The sequence below is a fragment of the Phodopus roborovskii genome, unplaced genomic scaffold (genome assembly GCF_943737965.1).
Source record: "Phodopus roborovskii unplaced genomic scaffold, PHOROB, whole genome shotgun sequence".
In the NCBI taxonomy this organism is placed as follows: domain Eukaryota; kingdom Metazoa; phylum Chordata; class Mammalia; order Rodentia; family Cricetidae; genus Phodopus; species Phodopus roborovskii.
Genome location: NW_026126424.1, coordinates 10,097,459 through 10,118,625, shown reverse-complemented (window position 1 = coordinate 10,118,625; position 21,167 = coordinate 10,097,459). Strand labels below are relative to the sequence as shown.

Here is a 21,167-nt window from a genome sequence, read left to right as displayed (position 1 = left end):
GTTTGAGATTTCTATCTAGTATCATTAAGGTATATTATGAATAATTATAAGGATAAATTGTGTATCTTATATTAAAAGGCAGAAGGTACTCACTTATGTACATGTACTTAATTATGTAGATTTATGTTTTCGTTTGTTTTGGTTTTTTGAAATAGGGTCTCTCTGTGTAGCCTTGGCTGTCCTGGAACTCACTCTGTAGACTAGGCTGGCCTCGAACTCAGAGATCCACCTGCCTCTGCCTCCTGAATGCTGGGATTAAAGGCTTGGGCCATGACCACCCCACTGATTTATATGTTTAATTATAAAGTAACATATAAGTAATATAAATCCTAAAAGTGGTTTTGTCTATGTGCATACCACATGTGGTAAGTGCTCACATGGACCAGAAAGGGTGTAGTGTGCTGCTGGGGCTAAAGTAGAATTGAGGAGCTACCTGATGTGGCTGCTGGGAACCAAGCCCAAGTCCTCTGCAAAGAGCAGCAAGCGCTCTTAACTGCGTAAGCTTTTTATGAAGTAATTGTAAAGTAGTTACATAGAAGGAATACTGCAGAATGACTAGTTTTTCTACTACTTCATGTTTGAAAGTATAGAATGCTATAAAATGTTTGTAGGAAAAACAAGTTGAGATTGTTCTTGTAACTTTGCTTTAGTTTATATAACACGATTTTAAATGGATTTTAATCAGAGTTTACCACTGTAATTACGGTTCCTTGTTCTCGTTTTTTGTTATGTTGCTGTTTTGTTTGAGACAGAGTCTTACTTTGAAGCTCGGGTTAAACTTGAACTAGTGACTCCTTTCTGAGCCTCTTAGTACTGGAGGTCACAAGTATACACCCCCTTTCACCTTCTCGGCCCTCCCCTCCCTTCTTTTGTTTATGTTTGTTTGTTTTTATTTTTTCTTATTTCACATATCGATCCCAGTTCCCTCTCCCTCCCTCCACCCCCCCCCCGGCCACCCTCCCCCCCACTACTTCACAGGGAAGGTAGTGCCTTCCAGGAGGAGTCAACAAAATCTGTCAAGTCATTTGGAGTAGGGACTAGGCCCTCCCTCCTGCCTCTAGGTTAAGGCAGTATGCCTCCATGGGGAATATGCTCCCAAAGTCCTTTTGTGCGCCAGGGATATATACTGGTTCTACTGTCAGAGGCACCTTAGATTGCCCAGGCCTTCTGGCTGAGACCCATGTTCAGGGGGTCTGAGTCAGTACAATGCTGGTTTCCCAGCTATCAGTGTGGGGGTCCATTGGCTCCTCCTTGTTCAGGTTGGATGGAAGACAGAAGTGTAGGATGCAGAGGCAGAGAGAGAGTTCTAGGATAGCCAGGGGCTACCCAGAGAAACCCTGTCTCGGGGAAAACAACCCAATAACAACATTCATTGTGAGAGTCAGATAAACTAGTTAAATTGTCAAATTACAAAAAAAAAAAAAAAAAAAAAAAAAACCTTTGGAGGCTGGAGAGATGACTCAGTGGGGTTAAGAACATTTGTTCTTTCAGAGGACCCAGGTTCAATACCAGCAGTGGCTCTCAACCATCTCTTACTCCAATTCCTGAGGGTCCAATCAATGCTAGATTCTAAAAGCATCAGGCACATGTGGTGTACAGATATACATACAGGCAAAACACTAACATAAGTGAATTATAAATTTAACTTTTAGAAAACCTTAAAATTTAGCCAGATGGTGGTGGTGCATGCCTTTAATCCCAGCACTTGGGAAGCAGAGGCAGGAAGATCTCTGTGAGTTCTAGGCCAGCCAGCTCTGTAGAGTGAGTTCCAGAACAGCTGGACTTATACAGAGAAACCCTGTCTTGAAAAACAAAACAAAAACTTAAAACCAAACTTTTATTTTGTAAAAAAAAAAAAAAAAAAAAACACCACTCTTGCCATAGTCAGAATAGGTAACAAAGTTTCTAAAGAAAATTTTATTGAATAACAGGCATTAAATAAAAGGCTAGTATGTTAAATAGTGTGGTGTGGTGTGATACACTCTACTTGAATTTGCAGTTTCAGTTGATACCCTGACTTGTAGGTTAACTCGTAGTTTTTCCCCACTGTGGTAAGTAAGGATATATAAGATCTTTCTCAGACTCTTCATTTTTACCCAACTGCAGCCTTGCACACTATCAGATTTGTAAGATACTAGAAATATTAAGCTGCTTTCCTTACAAAATGTGTTCTGTTCTGTATCTCCTAGGAGTAGATATCTTTAGACATAGTTTCAAATCTGTATCCCTAAGAGGTTAATGTGAATGTTGATTGGGTGTAGCTTAGTGACTAAAACATGTAAAATAAATCTCTCAAAAATAATGAGTGGAATACAAGTGGCTCATTTATTATATTTGTACCAATTCTTACGGTATTTTGGTCTTCTGCACTTGCCTAGAATGAATTTATAGACTTTAACAGCATAGTAGCAGCTTATATATTTGATGGATGTTAAAGCCTACTAAATCATGTATTGCATGGTATCTGCCATTAATCTATAACTTCTTTAACTGCATGGCAGTTTGTCATAAAGATTCAGAGCTTGGATGTGTGGTACGTGCCTGCAATCCCAAGACGTGGGAGGCTGAGGCAAGAGGATGGTAAATTCAAGGCTAGGTACTTAGCAAGAGGCTATCCCAGTAAAACAGCTACAAACTGTAGACAGATCCCTGCGCAGAGCCCTCCTGCTTCCTGCTGGTTATCTATACTCTGAATCAAGGTATTTCCGTTAAGAGCGGAGTCATTTCTTTATGAAAGATGGTAACAGTGCTGTATCACTGGGTCTCTGTTTATTGAGTTCTTACATGCTTTCGAATGTCAACTGTTCCTATTGGTAGAAAGCCACTGCTCCTCAGGGTTTACAGTTACCCTCTGTCAGAAGTCATTATAGCAAAAAGTAGAAGCTTGCCTCTGATAAGATTCGATACTTTTTTCCTTTGTTGTTTTCACTTTGTTCCCTTGAGAGAGCAAACTGAATTAACAAAACCTTTTTGTTTTTTTTTAAAGAATTGGTTATTTTTCTTATTTTCTTTTTCATGTATTTACTCAAGCATTTCCATGCAGTGTTTGCAGTATAAACACTGTGGTATTGTGTTAGTGCCTGAGAACCAAAAGGTTTCGCTTAATTAGTTGAATATAGCAAAAAATACACAGCACAAATGGTTGAAACAAGAACTGAAAAGTCATTTAGTTTGTCACGTTAAAAGGGTGAACACACAAACATTGCTGCTCCAAGAAACTAGGATTAAGACCAATTAAACCTCCTTATGTTTGCATCAGTAATTCCTTTCTATTACATTTATAATAAGGCTACATTCAAAGTTGCCGTGTATTTAGTTGTAAGACTCTCATAGTAATTGTAAGTTGACAGGTTCAAAAATATTTTAATGCAATATATTCTGATTATTTGATTTCCAAGTTATTTACTAATATTGGTTTTTACAACGATCACATTCAAACTTCACTATTTCTTTTTTATTAACCAAAATACTGAGGGACCAGGCTATATGTATTATTTGTTACTTAATAATTCTCTGTGAAGCATATCTGTTCTCAAAGGCATTTGTTTGAATGGCTTTTGGATTTACTAGTAAGGATCTTCTTTGTATGTATAAGGACAAAAGGCAGTTTCTTGTTTATTAGTTGATATTCACAGCAACCTTATGATGGATCCAAGTTCAGGAAGCCCAGCATTTCGTTTGAAAGTGGTGACGTGAGCTTGGATTTTTTTTTTTTTTTTTTTTTTAATCTAAGTCTGTAGGTTCCTACCACATACAGCAGCACTCCCTCTCAGCCTCCTCTCAGCCGTTTGTTCAAGTGGTCTTGCTGGTGTTGTTTGTTTTCTGGTACTTTGTTTGTAGGGGAGATCATTGGTATTGCTTAAAGGAACCATTTAAGTTCCTTGGACGTTTTGAAAAGTTGCCAGTTACATAGTAGGGTAGGAGATCTTCATAAAAAGAATTTGAGGTAGCTTTATTATTAATGGGAAGAATGTTTGCTGTAAGTGACTTTTTTTCTTGAACAGTTCATGGTCCAGACAGTTGAGGGTTTGCTGATTTGTGATGTTTCTGGTTCAGTATTATCAGGATGTGCTAATGTCCCAGTATAAATTTTCATGATTTGTATTTCCTTTATATTCATTTCTATTGATGCATGGACACTTTCAGAAGTCCGTATTAAATTATAGGGAACTGGAAGTTTTTGGGAGTACAATTTGAGGTTTTATGAAATGTATTTTAAGTAACTCATTTACTACCTTTCAGAATGTTGATTCAGAACAACTTCGATATTTGTAAGGGCTTCCTGTGTAGGAAAGGGATAAAGGAATTTCAAGTTGGTAAACCATTCATGCTAATAGTGGGATGTGCTACAGAATTAAAACAAAGAACCCTCCAATGGGGAATGTATTGCAGTTAACTCTTACAGAGAGAACCCGGGTTTGAAGATGCAGTGGATAATCATTTACCCCACGGCTGTAGCATGTGACACAGCACATGATGTTGCCAGTGTGTGGCAAAGGGAAATTGCTCATGACATCACATGCTGCAGAGCAGAGAGAAAGGTCTGGGGTCGCACAGTTGCCTTCCCTGGCACTTCTTCCTAAAGGCTATATTCTTCCCCAAAGGTGCCACCCTGGGGCCACCTCTCCCATGCTATCATTTCTTTCTTGATAGTGCTGTTAGTAGGAGACGGGAGAATGTTTTTGGTTTTTGTATCCTGAAGACAGATTTTCTTTATGGTTATTAAAAATACTTATGTAATTATGAAATAACTGGCTGTCTAATTTTTGTTGTTTTTAAAGCTATTTCATTTGTGGTGGTATAACAGTAAGAAAAAGTATAAATTATGAAATTATATGTTCTGGGTTCAAATTTTGGCTCTACAGCGTAATAATCTGATAAATTTGGTATATTTTAATCTTCTCATTTGTATAATGTTTGCTGTTTTTTTTAATTGTCTACCTGATAAGATTGCGTACCATCAAATGAGACAGTAATAAATATTTTGAGACAGTATTTTCTTTAAATGTTTTTTGGAGCAGGGTCATTTTAAGACAGGGTTTCTCTGTGTATCCTTCGATACTCTAGAATTCACTATGTAGACCAGCCTGGCTTTGAACTCATAGATCCACCTCTGCCTCTGCCTCCCAAGTGTGGGACTAAAGGTGGGCACCACCATCGCCCAACATCTCTTAAATGTTTTTAAGCATGCCTAATCTATATTAAGCACTTCTTAATAAATGCTAAATGTTACTGAGCATTAGTGCTATGCAAGGTTATAGAAGGAAAAAATCTGTATGAAATAATGTTTAAGGTGCTTGTTTTTCAAACTTTTGAGCATTATTTCAGTTCTAAGGGTAGTATGTGTACACGTTCAGGTTGGCTTAGGATGGTGATCCAAACATAAGTCATGTTAGCGTGATTGTGGACAGCATACTCCCTTTTTACTAAGAAGCGTTTTGCTTTGGATGAGAAGTTACATGGTCACAACCTCACAGAGGTGTGTGACACTCCTATCTGTATTTTCTGACCAGAAGTGGACTAGGGTTTCTTGGTCCCAGAAAGAACACTGCTAAGAGTAACTACTATGCCTGCTGGAACTGTTCCAAGAGTAGGTAGAAGTCTAGATTTCTTTAAATGTTCACCCAGTTTTTCATCATTAACAACTAATTTAGCTTTTGTAAAAAGCAAAACTCACTAAAGACCTGAGTATCTTATAATAAGTAAATTATCTCTCAATTTTTAAATGTACAGATGCTTCTTAAATATATACCTGTGGGTTATTAGTTTCAAATAACTAATAATTAATGCAGCGAATCATTTCTAATGTGGAAGCTTAACTTTTGAGAAAATTGGTTAATATATCAGACTTTTTATGGATTTTGAGTTTGTTATCATGTATATTAAAGACCTTAAGGTAGGAGTGGCCCTATTTAGTTGTCTCAGGATGTCCAAAGAACATGCTTAGAGTGGAAGAAATGAAAAAATAGTGTTAAATTGGCCACACTGTGATAGCCTTTGAAATCCTTTTTTATTGCTTCTTCCTCATCGTCATCATCATTATTGTGTGTTTATGCATGTACTTGTATGTGCAGCTATGCTATGGAACACATTTGGAGGTCTGAAGACTACTTTGGGGAGTTGGTTCTCTTTTTCTACCTTTGTGTAGGTACCAGAGTGAGTTCAGGTTGCCAGGCTCTTAAAGAGTGTGCACCTTTACCCACTGACCCATACCACTAGTCCTGTTTTTATTTGCTTGTTTAGATTTGGGTTTTTTGTTTGTCTTTTGGGACAGGGTTTCTTTGAGTAGTCCTGGCTATCACAGAACTCACTCTGTAGACCAGGCTGGTGTTGAACTCAGATCTGTCTACCTCTGCCTCGGAAGTGCTGGGATTAAAGGTGTGCACCACAACACAATTTGGTCTTTTGTTTGGTTGGTTTTTGGTTTTTTGAGACAGGGTTTCTCTGTATTGCTTTGGAACCTGTTCTGGAACTAGCTCTGTAGACCAGACTGGCCTCCAACTCACAGAGATCTGCCTGCCTCTGCCTCCCGAGTGCTGGGATTAAAGGTCTGTGCCAACACCATTTTTTTTTTTTTTTAAAGAGAGTTATGTGTAACTCCAGCTGGCCTCAGACTGACTCACTATGTAGCTAAGGATAACCTTGAATTATTCCCTTGTTTTCTGCCTCTTCTTCCCAAGTGCTTAGATTAAGGCTTGCACCACCATATCTAGCCATGAAACCCTTACTGAATTAAGTGACAAAGGACTTTCTGAAAGGGTTAAAAACAGTATATAATTACAACAGTTAAAAATAGAACTGAATGTGTAGTAGGATGAAATCATGAAACCACTGTTTTTATGTGAAGTATCTTCATGTTCTTTGTAGCTCAGACTTCTAGAACTTTGCATTATAAATTATTTTTTTAATATTTTTGTTTTCTTTTTAAAGACTGTTTTAAAGAAGCCATTCATATACGTCTGGATGAACTTCTCCGTGTTTTAAAATCTATAATGAATAAGCATCAGAACCTCAATTCTGTAGATCTTCACAATGCTGCAGAAACGCTTGCTGCAAAAGTGAAAGGTAAGGAAGATTCACTGAGGGCAGAGAGGGTCCAGGGACACGTTCACATCTCAGTCCATGATGACTGTATAGCCGCCTTCATGGCATTATAGGACTTGTCTGAATAAAGAACTTGGTATATTTTGATATATAAATATTTCCACCAAGTCACACCTAAAGGTATCTTTTAAAGAACTGTTAGGCATGGTAAAAATTCTTGTGTCAGCCAAGCAACCAATGTTTAAAACTTAGGTTATGTCAATGAGTTAACCCCCTTTTAAAGTTGTTTATTGCTGTTTGTGGATCCTTTGCTATGTGAAGATAATAGTGTTAGAAAAATGGTCATTTGTAGTGACTCCAGATGGAGAAAAACAAGGCTCAGTTTAGTATGTGAAAAGGAAATTACAATTTTATCAGGTGTATGTGTGTATGTGTGAGTGTGTGTATTAACGCTAAAACAGTATTGAGAATTAGGACATTGGCATCTGTAATGACAGCCACATGAAGTTGTTAAAATCATTCTGGGTTACAATATAGAAGACAGACTGAGTGAAGGGAATATTAGATTAGGAAATTGTGAGCAATAGTGATCTAGATAAAAACCAAAGATGTGAGCTTGAGGTAGAAGGTGGATATGGCAGCTGATGGGGTGTTGGGCATTTGTCAGGAGGTGTTTGAAAATGTAGCCTTGGAAGGGAAAATGGAGGGTTGACAGGAATCCAGGGTCAGAGAAGATGGGCAGATTGAAAGAGCATCTGCCAGCAGGGAGAGAAATACGGAGTTCAGGGGTGTGGGTACTGCCCCACAGTACAATGCCACTGGCAAGACACCATGGCTTCCAGCAATGGCACTATAAAAAGTGGTAGCAGTGTCGTGTGGAAAGTCAGAGGCAGACAAGTGACAGAGGTGTCACAGGCACCAGTGTGGCGCAGTAAGCTGCTGTCCATCTGAGGTGAAGGAAAGACCAGAAGGAGAGGTTGCCACTCTAAAAGTTTGACAACGAGGCGCGGCCACCCCATGGTCTGCTGGCTGGATGGTCTGCTGCGCTGTCAAGGGTGATGGTACTCTGAGAGAGAACTGGGTGAGGGTGCTGAATATATGCACATATTCAGAAAAGGCGAGAAGCAGTGCCCGGGTGAAGGCAGAAAGGAAATAAAAGCCTTTCAGTAAAAATGTAGCCTACCCCCCCCATCACTCACACACACTTCTCTTCTGACTTAGACTTTTCCTGTTTGTGTGGTTTCCTTTTTCTATTTGAAGCACTGGGATGGAAAAGTGCTGTAGACAATCCTAAGTGGAAAACAGGGTAGCTTGTCATGTGCCTTTTAAAAATGTGCTTAGTAACCAAATTTGTTTTCAAGTAGATTGTTTACAAGTGCCATTTAACTTTACTTAGATATGGAAATTTGTGTCTATAGATAGTAAAATTTCCATGCTTGGAAATAGCACTTAGTTCAATTGTTGTCAGTGGCTATTGTGCGTAGTCAGGATGTCCTGGGGAAGGAGTGCACCCGCGCAAAGCGGCTGATGCCCACATCCCAGAACAGACTGAAGAGAGTGCTCTTAACATAGAGCAACCTTTGGAGTATTGTTTCCCAAGACGGTTGGTTGTCTTATACGCAGAATTATTGCCACCAGTTTACTGTGGTGCTGGATGAGATTGGAAAGAGAAACATCAAAGTGATTGTTGGTGGAAAACTGTTTCTGTAGGATTCCCATGGAACCAGAAAATGTTAAATAAAAGGCTGTCAGGATTCCAGCGAATAGAGAATGTTAAAAAAAAAAAAAAAATGTGGGGGGGTTAGGATTCCAGTGAAATCAGGAAATGTTTTAAAAAAGGGTTTTTTGTTTTGTTTTTAAGGCCCTCCAGAAATATTGAGTGACTTGCAAAGTGGAGGTTAAATCAGACTTTATTTAATAGAAATTTAGTTTTCAAAGCCCAAGAAGGCAAGGATTAGGTAGAAACTATTTCTCTGATGGTAGGTGCCAAAAAGTAAATGTGTTGGTACTTCATCTTTGGTGCAGGGGAATCGTGTGAATGCACATTCCTTTCCTTCATTTGGGGAGGAACTTTAAGAAAACCTATGTGATCAGAAAGGAGTCATCTAGATCATCATACAGTCTTATCTAACTACCTACATTTTTAAAGACCCCAGGGACCTGAGTAGCATCTTTCTTTGGATGCTGTCAAATGGCAGTTTTCAAAATTGCCAGACTGTTCAAAACAAAGCACAGATTAGCTTCAGGGCCTGTTTGTGTTGCCACAGGTTGAATTCACACAATGTCACAATGTATCTGTTTCTAAAACAGAATCTTTCCATTGCTTTTTGTTTATTTTGTTTTGTTTTACTGTAAGCATGGAATTTACCTTGTAATAACTTTAAAAGAAAAATTCTTAGCTTAGCTTTCTCCCATTCATTTTGGCAGTGATTTGTAGTTCCTGTGTCTCTTTCTGTTTCCAAGCAGGAAGTTCAGTTGACAAAATATTTGCAATATGGTAAGAGAGATACAGCCTATTTTTGAAGCAGATAAAGACATCTTCAGATATCAGTAATTTATGATGTACTGTTTAGGTCAGTTTCATTGGTAATATAAATGAAAAGAAAGTTTTGTGTTTTTATCTATATATTGCCCATAAATTGGCAAAAAAATAAACCTTAATTATATACATATTTTTGAAATCTCATTTTTCAGTTCTGCAAACTTAATTTTTCAACATGTAGTTCATTCTTACAGTTCAAAATGCAGATGGCTCCAGAGGGTATTCAGCAACAAAGCTTGCTTTTGCAGACCCATTCATTGTAGTCCTGAGATAGACCATGACTGTCACTGATACCTTTTGAATTTTTGCAGAGAGAGATTGCACTCATAAACAAGCAAACACGTGTACAGGTCTCCTTTTTAACCCTTTGCTGTACAAATGATAGTATCGAACTACTGCTCATTTGTCTGCACATAAAATATTTCTCAGTTCTTTGTTTTTTTTTTTGTTGTTGTTGTTTTGTTTTTTTTATTTTTTTTTTCTTTTTCAAAACTGCATGGTGAGCTCATCCTAGTAGATGTTAACATTGTTGCCTAGTAGATGTTCACATTGCTTCCTCTGAGGCTTCTGTGCAAAGCCCTGTGAATTCCTACTACTTAGAACTCAGCAGTGAGAGCTAGAGGGCCAATGGAGTTATATGGGAACACAGGCATTTTTATTCCTTTCTTTATTTACTGGAGAGTAATGTTGGTCCAAGGTTCTGAAGAAACAGAATAAGGAGATACATTATTGTCCAAAGATTTTTGAAACTGAGCAACAAGGATGAAGCATATTAAAATCTCATACAGAGCGGCTTTGAAAGGGAGGGGAAGGCATTCACTGGAATTCTCATTGGGTGACTGAAACCTTGTTCAAGTAGGAAGGAAGACAAGAAAGATGCTTCAAAATAATTACCTTATCATTACTTTTACAGTCATTATAATAATTACTTATGTCTCCCAGTTGTACTTCATGTCATGAAAAGATAGACCTATAGGAAAGGGTGAATGATTATAAAAATTGGGATAGTGCTATAAAGTACTCTCCAATGAAAAATTAAAAGTATTTTTTTTTTTTTTTTTTTTGAGGTCTAGTTGATAGACAGCAAGCTGCTCCTGTTTAATAAGTGCTGATGTGTGGACAATGTTGTGAAAGCATCGCCATAGTCAGGGTAGTGCTTGTCCTCTTGGGATTCTTCTCCCTGCCTGTACCACTGCTCCTTACAGATTCTGATGCTCTGTGTATCCATTTCCACTCTGTTCAGAGTCCTTCTAATTTCTCTTTGTATTTGACCCATGGGTTATGTAGACATATGCTATTTAATTCCTAAGTATTCAAGAATTTTTCAGAAAATGTTTGTTACTTCTACTCTGATTCTGTGTAGTCAGAGAGTAAATTTTGAATAATTTCAATAGTTATGTTTATTGAGAGGTGTTTTATGGCCCATAATATGGCTGTGTTACTAAATATCCACTTGATAAGAACTTTGTCTTGTATATTTTGCTCCTGGGTAGAGTTGTACAAAATGTTTTTCTTGTCAGTGTGGTTGATAAGTATCATTCAGTACTCTGTATCCTTATTTTATGTTTTCTGTCACTTAGCATTAAGATATCTGTCACTGAAAATGAATCCACTTTTCACTGTGGTTGTTAGTTTTTGCTTTGTGAATTTTGCAGCTCTGTGTACATTTGTGAATATGTACACAAATTATAAAATTGTTATATCCTCCTGCTTAACTGATCCATCAGATTATAACATTCTAAAATATATCTGTGGACAGGCCCTTTGGAAAACCTACTTTGTGTAATATTAGGCAGTAAACTGAGGCAATTGTAAGCTTATCATGGTTAGTTTCTTGTCTGTCAAAGATGACTGCTTTTTTACCTGGTCATAGTAGCCCACGCCTTTAATCCCAATTCTGGGAAGGCAGAGGCAGGCAGATCTCCAAACTCAAGGCCAGCCTGCTCTACAGAGCCAGGCCCAGGATGGCCAGGGCTACCCAAAGAAATCCAAACCCTGTCTTGAAAAAAACCAACAACAAAAAGATTGCTGCCTTTTGTTGCCTAATAATCTCATGTCTTAAGAATGGTTTATTTTCCACTTTTGCTTGTTTTTAGTTATTTTAGGCAGAAGTAGAATCAGTTGCTCTACCTTGACCAGGGTAAAGGACTAGAAACCTTCTTAGTATTTGCACTGAATGAGTCTTAAGTTTTTCTCTTTTTATAAGGGATATTTAGAAAAATTTGAAAGTGTCCCGATCCTATAATCTACAAAGGTGTATCCATCCAACAATTCTGGTTGTAATTTCTGTAGTTCTTGCTTTCTAACCATGTTTGCATATTTGAATCAACTTCTAAAAAAAAAAAAAAAAATAAAGACCTATGAAATCTAATTCTTTGGTGCTAGAACTCCAGCCAAGACTTACAATGGCTTGTAAAGGAGAGGGTGGCTCTCTGGCTTCCTCACCTGCCTTTTGTAAGCAGAGCAGTGCAGGACTGGCAGCGCCGGGACCAGCTGCTTCCTACAGAGTAGCACGGTTTACTTAAAGAAAAAAGCCCAGTTCCACCTTCAGGGTTTGCCTTGGTAAATTGTGTCTTGGTTTTTAACAACAGTACACAGAAAGAAACTAAAATAAGAACATTTTCAGGCTGTATTTCCTAATAGTTATTAACAAAATACAAAATGTCAGGATATCCCTACTGTAAACATGCACCTCAGAACCCAGAATCCTGTTGACAGGAAATACAGCTATGTATAAATAATAGTGTAACGTCTTTAAAGTGCTTTTTAAATGTGATGCTATGTCTCATTCTATGGTATGTGAAATGTACGTGACTCCAGTTGTTGGTAATTGATACTCAGTTTACACTTCTTCATAGTGACTACAGTGGGCCAGCATCTTCTCTAGTTGTTTTTTAAAATGCCAGAGAGTAATGAGTAAAAAATAACATAGAACATTGCACAGACTGTGTGACTCCCAAGACTGATTGATTTCAGAGTTACTTTTTAGGTTGTGTTGGATTATGTAATGCACACAGTAACCAGCTTGCAATTCCAACTACTTCTATGCAAACTGATGCATTTGCATGATTTCCTTAATAAGGAACTTAAGTATTTTATTCATTTTGTATATTAGATTGTAAGTTTCTGAACTTTTTAATGCTTTTTGAAGGAATAGTGATTAGAGTAAATGGTTTATGTAAATCTAGTGTAAAACATATTTTCTTCCACTTACTGCAATTGATCTTTGCTTATAGCTGTGAACTTTACAGAAGTTAATGAAGAAAACAAAAACTGTCTATTTCAAGAAGTATTTTCCTCCATTGAAACTTTGGCATTTACCTTTGGAAATATGTAAGTAAAGACTATGTCATTTAAATTAGTGCACCTGAATATGTCACAGTGAGAAATACATAGACCATACAATTGTAGGCTATGTGAAAAGTAACGTATTAAGGACTATCACATATCATTACAACTTGGCAAGAGGTGTCTTCTGTGTCACTTTATTGACTATTTGCAAGTATCTATAGAGCTCTTAGCAGCAGCCTCTGTTTGCTTTGTGTGATGAGATTCCTAGGTGTTTCTTAAAACTATTCTAGATAGAGAAGGTAAGAGACGTGTAATAACTTGTCTTTTTATTTCCATGTTTTCTTAACCTCTCTGGATAGCCTCACAAACTTCCTCATGGGAGATGTGGGCAATGATTCAGTACTGCGACTGCCTGTTTCTCGAGGAAGTAAGGTAGGCCCAGTCTTATGAAAACTAAGTCTCCTATATTTTTAACTTACTCTCACAGCTGCTTCCTAATATGGATCTTAATATTAATTAATCTGCTGATAAACTATAGATTCTCTTACTATTTTGAGGCTAAACAAAGCAGATTAGCACATTTTATATAATAAAATGTCAGCTTCTAGAGCAATAATAATTTGGTTATGCTTTTCTGAGTGATGCTATATTAAGAAAGCAGCCTAACTATTCATTAATCGATGTTACATGTTCCAAAACTTCAGTGAGGAATTTTTTTAGGCAGTGGGGGGAGATGGTTGTGGGTATATGTATGAGCATGTGGAGACCAGAAATGGACATAGAAAATAGATTTCTATCCTTTTATATAGAAGGGCAAACTAAGTAAGGTTAGGATAGCCTAAGTGTACAGTCCAATGTCATACACCTAGTAGAACTGAATTTTAGACCCTGGTGTCTTTGATCCCTTTTGCATTGAACCTGCACACCCTGTATTTTCTACCCATGTAGATCAGATTTTTCAAAGACTTATTTAGCCACCCATCTTTAGTCTCAGCACTCGGGAGGAAGAGGTAGGCAGATCTCTATGCATTTAAGGCATTTAAGTTCTACATGCTGAGTTCCAAGCCAGCCATTTTTAAACACCACCTAATAGCCATTATGTGTAGTTGTTTAAATTTAAATTGATAAATAAAATTAAAAGTTCACTTTTTAATTGTTTGGTCATATTCTAAATGTTTAAGTAGCTACATGTGGCTGATATACATAATATGCATGACATTTTTATCACAGGAAATTTTATACTAAGCTGCCTAAAAAACTCGAAAAACTGTGTTATACCTGTGATAAAATGGGAAAAGATGGCTGAGTGTTCTCTTAAGCTTGAAGTCTATTGTAACTGCTTCTTTAACTTCTGAACCTTTTTAGATCTGTAGAATTTGGGGTTCATATGGATTCATTGATTTTTAACTAATCAGATTAAATGAATTTATTCATTGTTGAGTCTTGGAAACTTGTAATTCTTACAGTATTGTGGTATTTAAGCAGATTTCTTAGGCCCTTTGAGTTTTAAATACTTGAAATTCTTGAGCAGGAATTATGTCAGAGTAATAAAAAGGACAGATTTTTGGAAGCAGCAATTTGTTGTTTTCTGCTCTAATATTAAATTTGTTTTCTTCCATGTGTTAAGTCTTTTGAAAACATTTCTGTGGACTCAGTGGACATACCCAATGAAAAAGGTAATGTTTGGGATTTTATTGTATATTTTGCATTTCCTTTCAATAAGTATTTTGTATTGCTTAATCTTGTTTTACTTGGTAATATAGTATATTCATTTTAATATAAAGTGATACATAAAGAAAGCTGGCTGGTGGTAGTGGCACACACCTTTAATCCCAGCACTCAGGAGGCAAAGGCAGGCAGATTTTCTGAGTTGGAGAAACCCTGTCTCAAAAAAAAAAAAACTTTAAAGAGAAATCTTGCTTGATGGTGTGATGTAAACAGATCATAATTACATACAGATTGTAACTCAACAAACAATAGAAATATATATTAATATAAAAACTCGAGCTGGAGATACAATAGCTCAGTAGTAAGAGCACTCACAATTGCAGAGGGCTGTTCACAACCATCTATACCTCTTGTTTCAGGGATTTGATTCGAGCTTCTGGCCCTCTGGGCTCCAGGCATGCATATGGTGCCCACCAGATGTACATTCAGGCAAAACATACATGCACATAAAGCAAAAATAAATAAAATTTTAATGAAAAAAGTACAGTATAATTTTAAGTATAAATAATGACCTTTTATAGACTTTTCCTTTGAATTTTTAACTAGTTTTTGTTGATTAATTCCTAAGGATCCAAGTACTACTTTTTTAGAATTATTATGTGCTCATATGTAACATGTACTTACTTTGATGTTTGTGTTTTCAGGAAATTTCTCCCCTATAGAACTAGACAACTTGCTGTTAAAGAACACTGATTCTATAGAATTGGCTTTGTCATATGCTAAAACATGGTCAAAATATACCAAGAACATAGTGTCCTGGGTTGAAAAAAAGCTCAACTTGGGTGAGTTCTCTGTTAGAGCATCTGGTTAACTTGGAAACGTTAGTGCTTACATGTTGTGGCTCCTTTTCGGTAGACTATAAGAATTATGACTTCTGATTAATGATTATTTCATTTTAATAAATAGAATTTTTCTTGCATAGGCTTTCTTACACTAAATATACACACTGAAGTTATTATAGGCTACTAGACATGGGCACACAGACAACACTGACTCTTCCTTTAAAGAGGTCTCACTACAGTGGGTGAGAAAGTCTAATCTATACTAAGGTGAAAGGAGAGGAGAGCAAGTATGTGCACAAGCAGAAAGGAAACTACAGCCCAGTAGTTTCACAGCTGAGAAGATGTTTTCATATCCATTATCTTAGCTAACCCCCTAATAATTGGAAAGTAGGCAAGACACAGGGTGTTTAGGTCCATTTTCTGGCAATGTTCCAAAGGGGCATAGCACATTTGCTTATGAACATGTGGCATATTTGGAGGGGCATAGGATAAGTTCCTCCCAGCACTCAGGAGGTAGAGGCAGGCGGATCTCTGTGAGATCGAGGCCAGCCTGGTCTAAAGAGCTAGTTCCAGGACAGGCTCCAAAGCTCCACAGAGAAACCCTGTCTTGAGAAAACAGCAAAGCAAAGTTCCCCAGTTGATTCTGATGAGCAGTTAGATTAAGAATTGCTTCCTTATTATCATGGTGCATAAAATATGTGTGATTACCTTTTAATTGAAGAAGCACAAATAATTTTAGAGTTTATCCATAGAGAAAAATTGTAATTTTTGTCTTTTTAACCTTTCAGAATTGGAGTCCACTAGAAATATTGTAAAATTGGCAGAGGCAACTAGATCTAGCATTGGAATACAAGTAAGTGTTCTATGAAGTCCTTGGGTTCTATAATAAGAGACTGTTCAGCTAACCTCTCAATCAGTTCACAGAGAAAAAGACTTACTGAAAAAAAAAAAAAAAAAAACTAAATTTAAATGGCTGTTCCTTACGAATGAAACTAGAGTATTTACAGTTTTATACAAACACACATTTTGAAACTCATTTTGCTAACTAGTTCATAAATCTAGTGTTATTCTCACATAGACGCTTTACATAGTCATTTTACTAGAGAAAAAAAATCTAAAGTTGTCTTTTTTAAGAACAAGGACATATTTAGAACTCTAATACCATTTTTTTCCTAAAATGTCAAATTTAGGGATTGAGTTACAGTATATTAGGCAAGTGCCTCCAGTACTGTATTATTACAAAAATACCTTTCAATTTTAAATTCTAGGAGTTTATGCCACTGCAGTCTCTATTTACCAACGCTCTTCTCAATGACATACACAGCAGCAACCTTTTACAACAGACAATTGCAGCTCTCCAAGCCAACAAATTTGTACAGGTAAAAATGAATATATACAGCATATTTTTAATAGCATACCTTTATAAAACAGCTTACATCTTTTTACTATCCTTAATAGCCTCTACTTGGGAGAAAGAATGAGATGGAAAAGCAAAGGAAAGAAATAAAAGAACTTTGGAAGCAGCAACAGAATAAACTGGTTAGTGTTATTCTGGAGTTTCATGTGCTTGTTTGTGAACATCTAAAATCACCTGCAGTAAATAAACCCACCTGTCTTATTGTGGCTTCCCTAAAGTGCTGCCTTGTAATTTATTCAATGCTCTTTTCTGTGTAGCTTGAAACAGAGACAGCTCTCAAAAAGGCGAAATTGCTATGTATTCAGCGGCAAGATGAATATGAAAAGGCAAAGTCTTCCATGTTTCGTGCAGAAGAGGAGCAGCTAAGTTCAAGTGCTGGACTAGCAAAAAATCTCAACAAGCAACTAGAAAAAAAGCGAAGGCTGGAAGAAGAGGCTCTTCAAAAGGTAACATTTTTATTAGATGAAACTTGAACCAGCCAGTACATTCTCTAAGAGATTTGGCTTCAAACCGTCCCAGGAGGCAGGCCAGCAGGAAAGCAAACTCAGGCTGCTGGGCCTCACTCAGAGCTTCTCACTCAGCTGGTCAAGCGTTGGACCCAGACAAGGTCACTTCTAACAGGTCCTCAGGTGACAGTGCTGCTCTAGTAAAATCCACGCTCTGGAAATCACTATGCTGGGATACTTGTGAGTTTGTGAAAGAGTATCTTAGAGAGGATAGTAGTTTCTTATTTTTATAGATGATTATTTATAAAATCTACCTTTTAGGCAAGTCTGTGTTACACACCTACTGACAAGCCAAGGCTTTGTATCATTTATGTATATATTAAGTATAATTTGACAAATTCTATCAAATAAATGATAAATATAAGTAGGAAGTACTTTTTAAAATAGAAATGGAGATGTTTGTATGCAAACAATATATAACAATATATACATATATATAATTGTAAATTGCCCCCAGCAATTAAAATCAAATGTTTTTAAATTGCCAACCAAAATGCTGCTATTTATTTTTAAATTATCTTATTTAAAATATATTTCATAATACTATATTTAAAATGAAAATAAAATATTTCAGAATTTTCATAGACTTCCCAGTTTTTTAAATATAGCTTAAACTACACAGTTTTTTAGTATGAATTCTAGTGATTAGTGTTGTTTCTGTGATGCCCCTTGAAGGTAGAAGAAGCAAACGAGCACTACAAAATTTGTGTAACAAATGTTGAAGAACGGCGGAATGATCTAGAAAATACCAAGAGAGAAATATTAACACAACTTCGGACACTTGTTTTCCAGTGTGATCTTACCCTTAAAGCTGTGAGTTATTTCTTCGTTATTTGAACGCAACAGGGAAAAAGTCTTGGGATCTGATGAGCTTTGGTTGTTGAGAAATTTAAATTCTGAGACTGAGAACTTTTGTTTCTAGTAGTTACCTCTTTTCTTTCTGTCTTTTTATTGAAAACAGGGTCTGGTAAAACTGAACCAAAAATTATTCATGTAAATACAAAACATCCTACATCAATTTTCATTTTATGTCTTTAAAGTATTTCATAAAGAATTTACATTCAACAGACTCTTTTGGCAAAGTTGACAGGTGTGTGTGTGTGTGTGTGTGTGTGTGTGTGTAAAGTGTTAACTGCCACCACAGTCAGGAACCAGAAACGCTCAATGTTGCCCATCTGTTGTCAGTTGGTATACATATCCCTAACAATACTGCTGTGTTCTCCATCCTGTTAATTATCTGTAAAAATGTTAGGATAAGTATTTTTGTATCTAAATGTTTTCCAGCTTTTCTAGAGTATCTCATAAATGGACTTATAGTATTTAACCTTTTCAAACAGCCTACTGTATCACAATGTTTATTCATTCACCAGGTGGACATTAGTGTTGTTTATAGTTTGGAGTCATTATGAATAAAGCTCCGAAAACATTTGTTGACAGCCAGCTGGGCGGTGGTGGCACATGCCTTTAATCCCAGTGCTCTGGAGGCAGAGGCAGGCAGGTGGATCTTTGAGACCAGCCTGCTGTATAAGAGCTAGTTCCAGGACAGCCTCCAAAGCCACAGAGAGACCCTCGAAAACCCAATAGGCTTTTGTTGAACATAGTTTAGCATATTTTAACACTCTCATGCTTTGGAGAATATATAGGAGTGGAACAGCTGTGAAATGCATGATTAACTCAGTAAGAATCTACAAGACAGTTTTTCAGAGTGACTCTAATCAGTGTGAGAATGCTTGTTTTGTGTCCTTGATACTGTGACATGCTTAGCTGCTCTAATAGGTGTGTGGTAGAGATCTAATTTTGCTTTTCACTTGTGTTTCCAAATAAGGGATAGGGGAAGTGATAGGATTCATTTACAGTTCGGCCATTTTAAATTTCTCATTGTATTTCTTTGTTTTTGTATGGTTTTTTTTTTTTTTTTTTTTTTTTTTTTTTTTTTGTCTTACATATTTTCTTTCATTTCAGAGCTTTTTTTTAATTATATTTTTAGCAGTGTCCTGTAGGGGAAAGTTTTTTAATTTACTAGGTCTATCTTGTTTGGGTCATACTTTTGATGTTATGTCTAAGAATACGTCACTTACCCCAAGGTCAAAGAGTTTCCCCCTTTGTTTTTTACTAATAATTGTAGAGTTTGACACTTAATATAGTCCATATTGAGTTTACTTTTTGCAGGGTATGGATTGAAGTTGCTTTTTGGCATATAGATGCTATATTAAAATCATACCTAAAGGATTTTAATAAATACCAGCACAAAGAGGGTAGTGCCAGAGAAAGAATTTATTACTTATATTTCCAAATAGAAGAAGAAACAGAACACACAAAACTATAAAAGGAATGGCAACTTCGGTGGGCAGATTAACTAAGTTTTGTTTTGTTTTGAGGCAAGATTTCTCTGTGTAACCCTGACTGTCCTGGAACTTGCTCTGTAGACCAGGCTAGCCTCTAACTCACAGAGATCTGCCTGCCTCTGCCTCCAAATCTTTATTGGCAATTACATGTAGTCGGTGCACATCTGTAGTCCTAACACTTGGGAGATAGTGAGCAGGAGGATCAAGATTCAGTGACATCCTTGGTAATATGGCAAGTTTGAGTCCCAAGCTACTTGAGATTCTGCTTCAAACAAAATGTAATAACAACAAAAACTTTTAGTCAGGACTCCCTCAAGAAAGGCAAAGTGAACAGAGACTACACAAGGTGTGGACTGGCTGTTTTGCAGAGTTCTGTTAGTTGGGAATGAGATCTGAGGCTTCCAACCTCACTCTTGATTCACCTTGGGCAGAGGAAATTGACTTGGTATAGTAGATACATTGGTTGGGGCTATGAACTTGGAACTTACTAGTTTTGTACATGAAGATGTGTTATTCTCCAAGCTCTTGTTTTTTTCAAGTGCAGTTTCTCCCTGGCCAGCTTTTAAAGATGTTCAAAAATAATAATATCATTTAAAAAGGTAGCGGGGGAGAAACATAATCAATACAGAGGTCTACCTCTCCCAAAACAACAGGAAACTATGCTGTTTCCATTAAATTACCTTTGCATTTTTTTCAGAATCTGTTGACTATATTTGTACATGCCAAATTCTCTCTCTTGATTTTGTTGCTTTATATTGAAAATCAGATGTGAGCACAATTTTATTCTTTTTAAGAATTATATTTGAAATCCTTTAATGTTCCATAAAATTGTTAAAATCAGTTTGTCTATATTCAGAAAGATCTTATAAGCATTTCCAGTGGGATATATTAAGCCTTAGATCAGATTGTGAAGAATTAACAACATGTTGTACATTGCTTTGTTTATTTAGGTCTTTGATTTTTAAAATCAGAACTTTTTTTCAACATAAGAATCTTTGACAGTTTATTTATTTATTTATTTTGGAGGCTGTTGTGAGTAATCTATATACACACACAACTTAGATATCCACTCCACTTAATTTCAAATTCCAATTGTTTTGTAATATTTAGAATCATAGATAATTTTTACATGATCATTTTATCTTAGAGCCTTGGTAAAACGCCTTTATTTTAGGGACTTTTGAAGAGTCTTAGAAAAATCAAGCTGTTTGCCACAGGGCAGTTTTATGTCTTTCTCTTTTGTAGTCCTTTTACTTTTTTTATTGCACCTTTTAATTTTCTTATAGGGCTGTCAGGTAAATGGGAGTGATGAGGGGAGATTTCTTTGTCTTGGCCTCGGTCTTAGAAGAAAAGCATTTAGTCTTTTGCTATTTAAATAAGGATAGTAGCTATAGATTCTTTGAAGATGCCCCCTATATAGTTAAGAAATTTCTTTTTTTCTCTGTGTTTGCTGAGTTTTTCCAGTCTATATTATTCTGTGATCATCTAGTTTATCTTCTTTTCTCCCTTCCT

The 21,167-nt window shown here is 36.5% G+C and overlaps 1 protein-coding gene across 3 annotated transcripts in view; it reads left to right on the top strand.

Moving 5' to 3' along the window:
- Positions 1-21,167, top strand: part of Arhgap29 (Rho GTPase activating protein 29) — a 63,670-nt gene that overhangs the window by 20,998 nt on the left and 21,505 nt on the right. For all 3 annotated transcript variants that reach the window (XM_051185571.1, XM_051185572.1, XM_051185570.1), the window contains exons 3-12: positions 6,931-7,065; positions 12,823-12,919; positions 13,237-13,309; positions 14,505-14,553; positions 15,250-15,387; positions 16,176-16,240; positions 16,656-16,766; positions 16,846-16,926; positions 17,062-17,250; positions 17,986-18,123. In XM_051185571.1, coding sequence (XP_051041528.1) covers positions 6,931-7,065; positions 12,823-12,919; positions 13,237-13,309; positions 14,505-14,553; positions 15,250-15,387; positions 16,176-16,240; positions 16,656-16,766; positions 16,846-16,926; positions 17,062-17,250; positions 17,986-18,123 — 1,076 coding nt within the window. The remainder of the gene's footprint in view (positions 1-6,930; positions 7,066-12,822; positions 12,920-13,236; positions 13,310-14,504; positions 14,554-15,249; positions 15,388-16,175; positions 16,241-16,655; positions 16,767-16,845; positions 16,927-17,061; positions 17,251-17,985; positions 18,124-21,167) is intronic.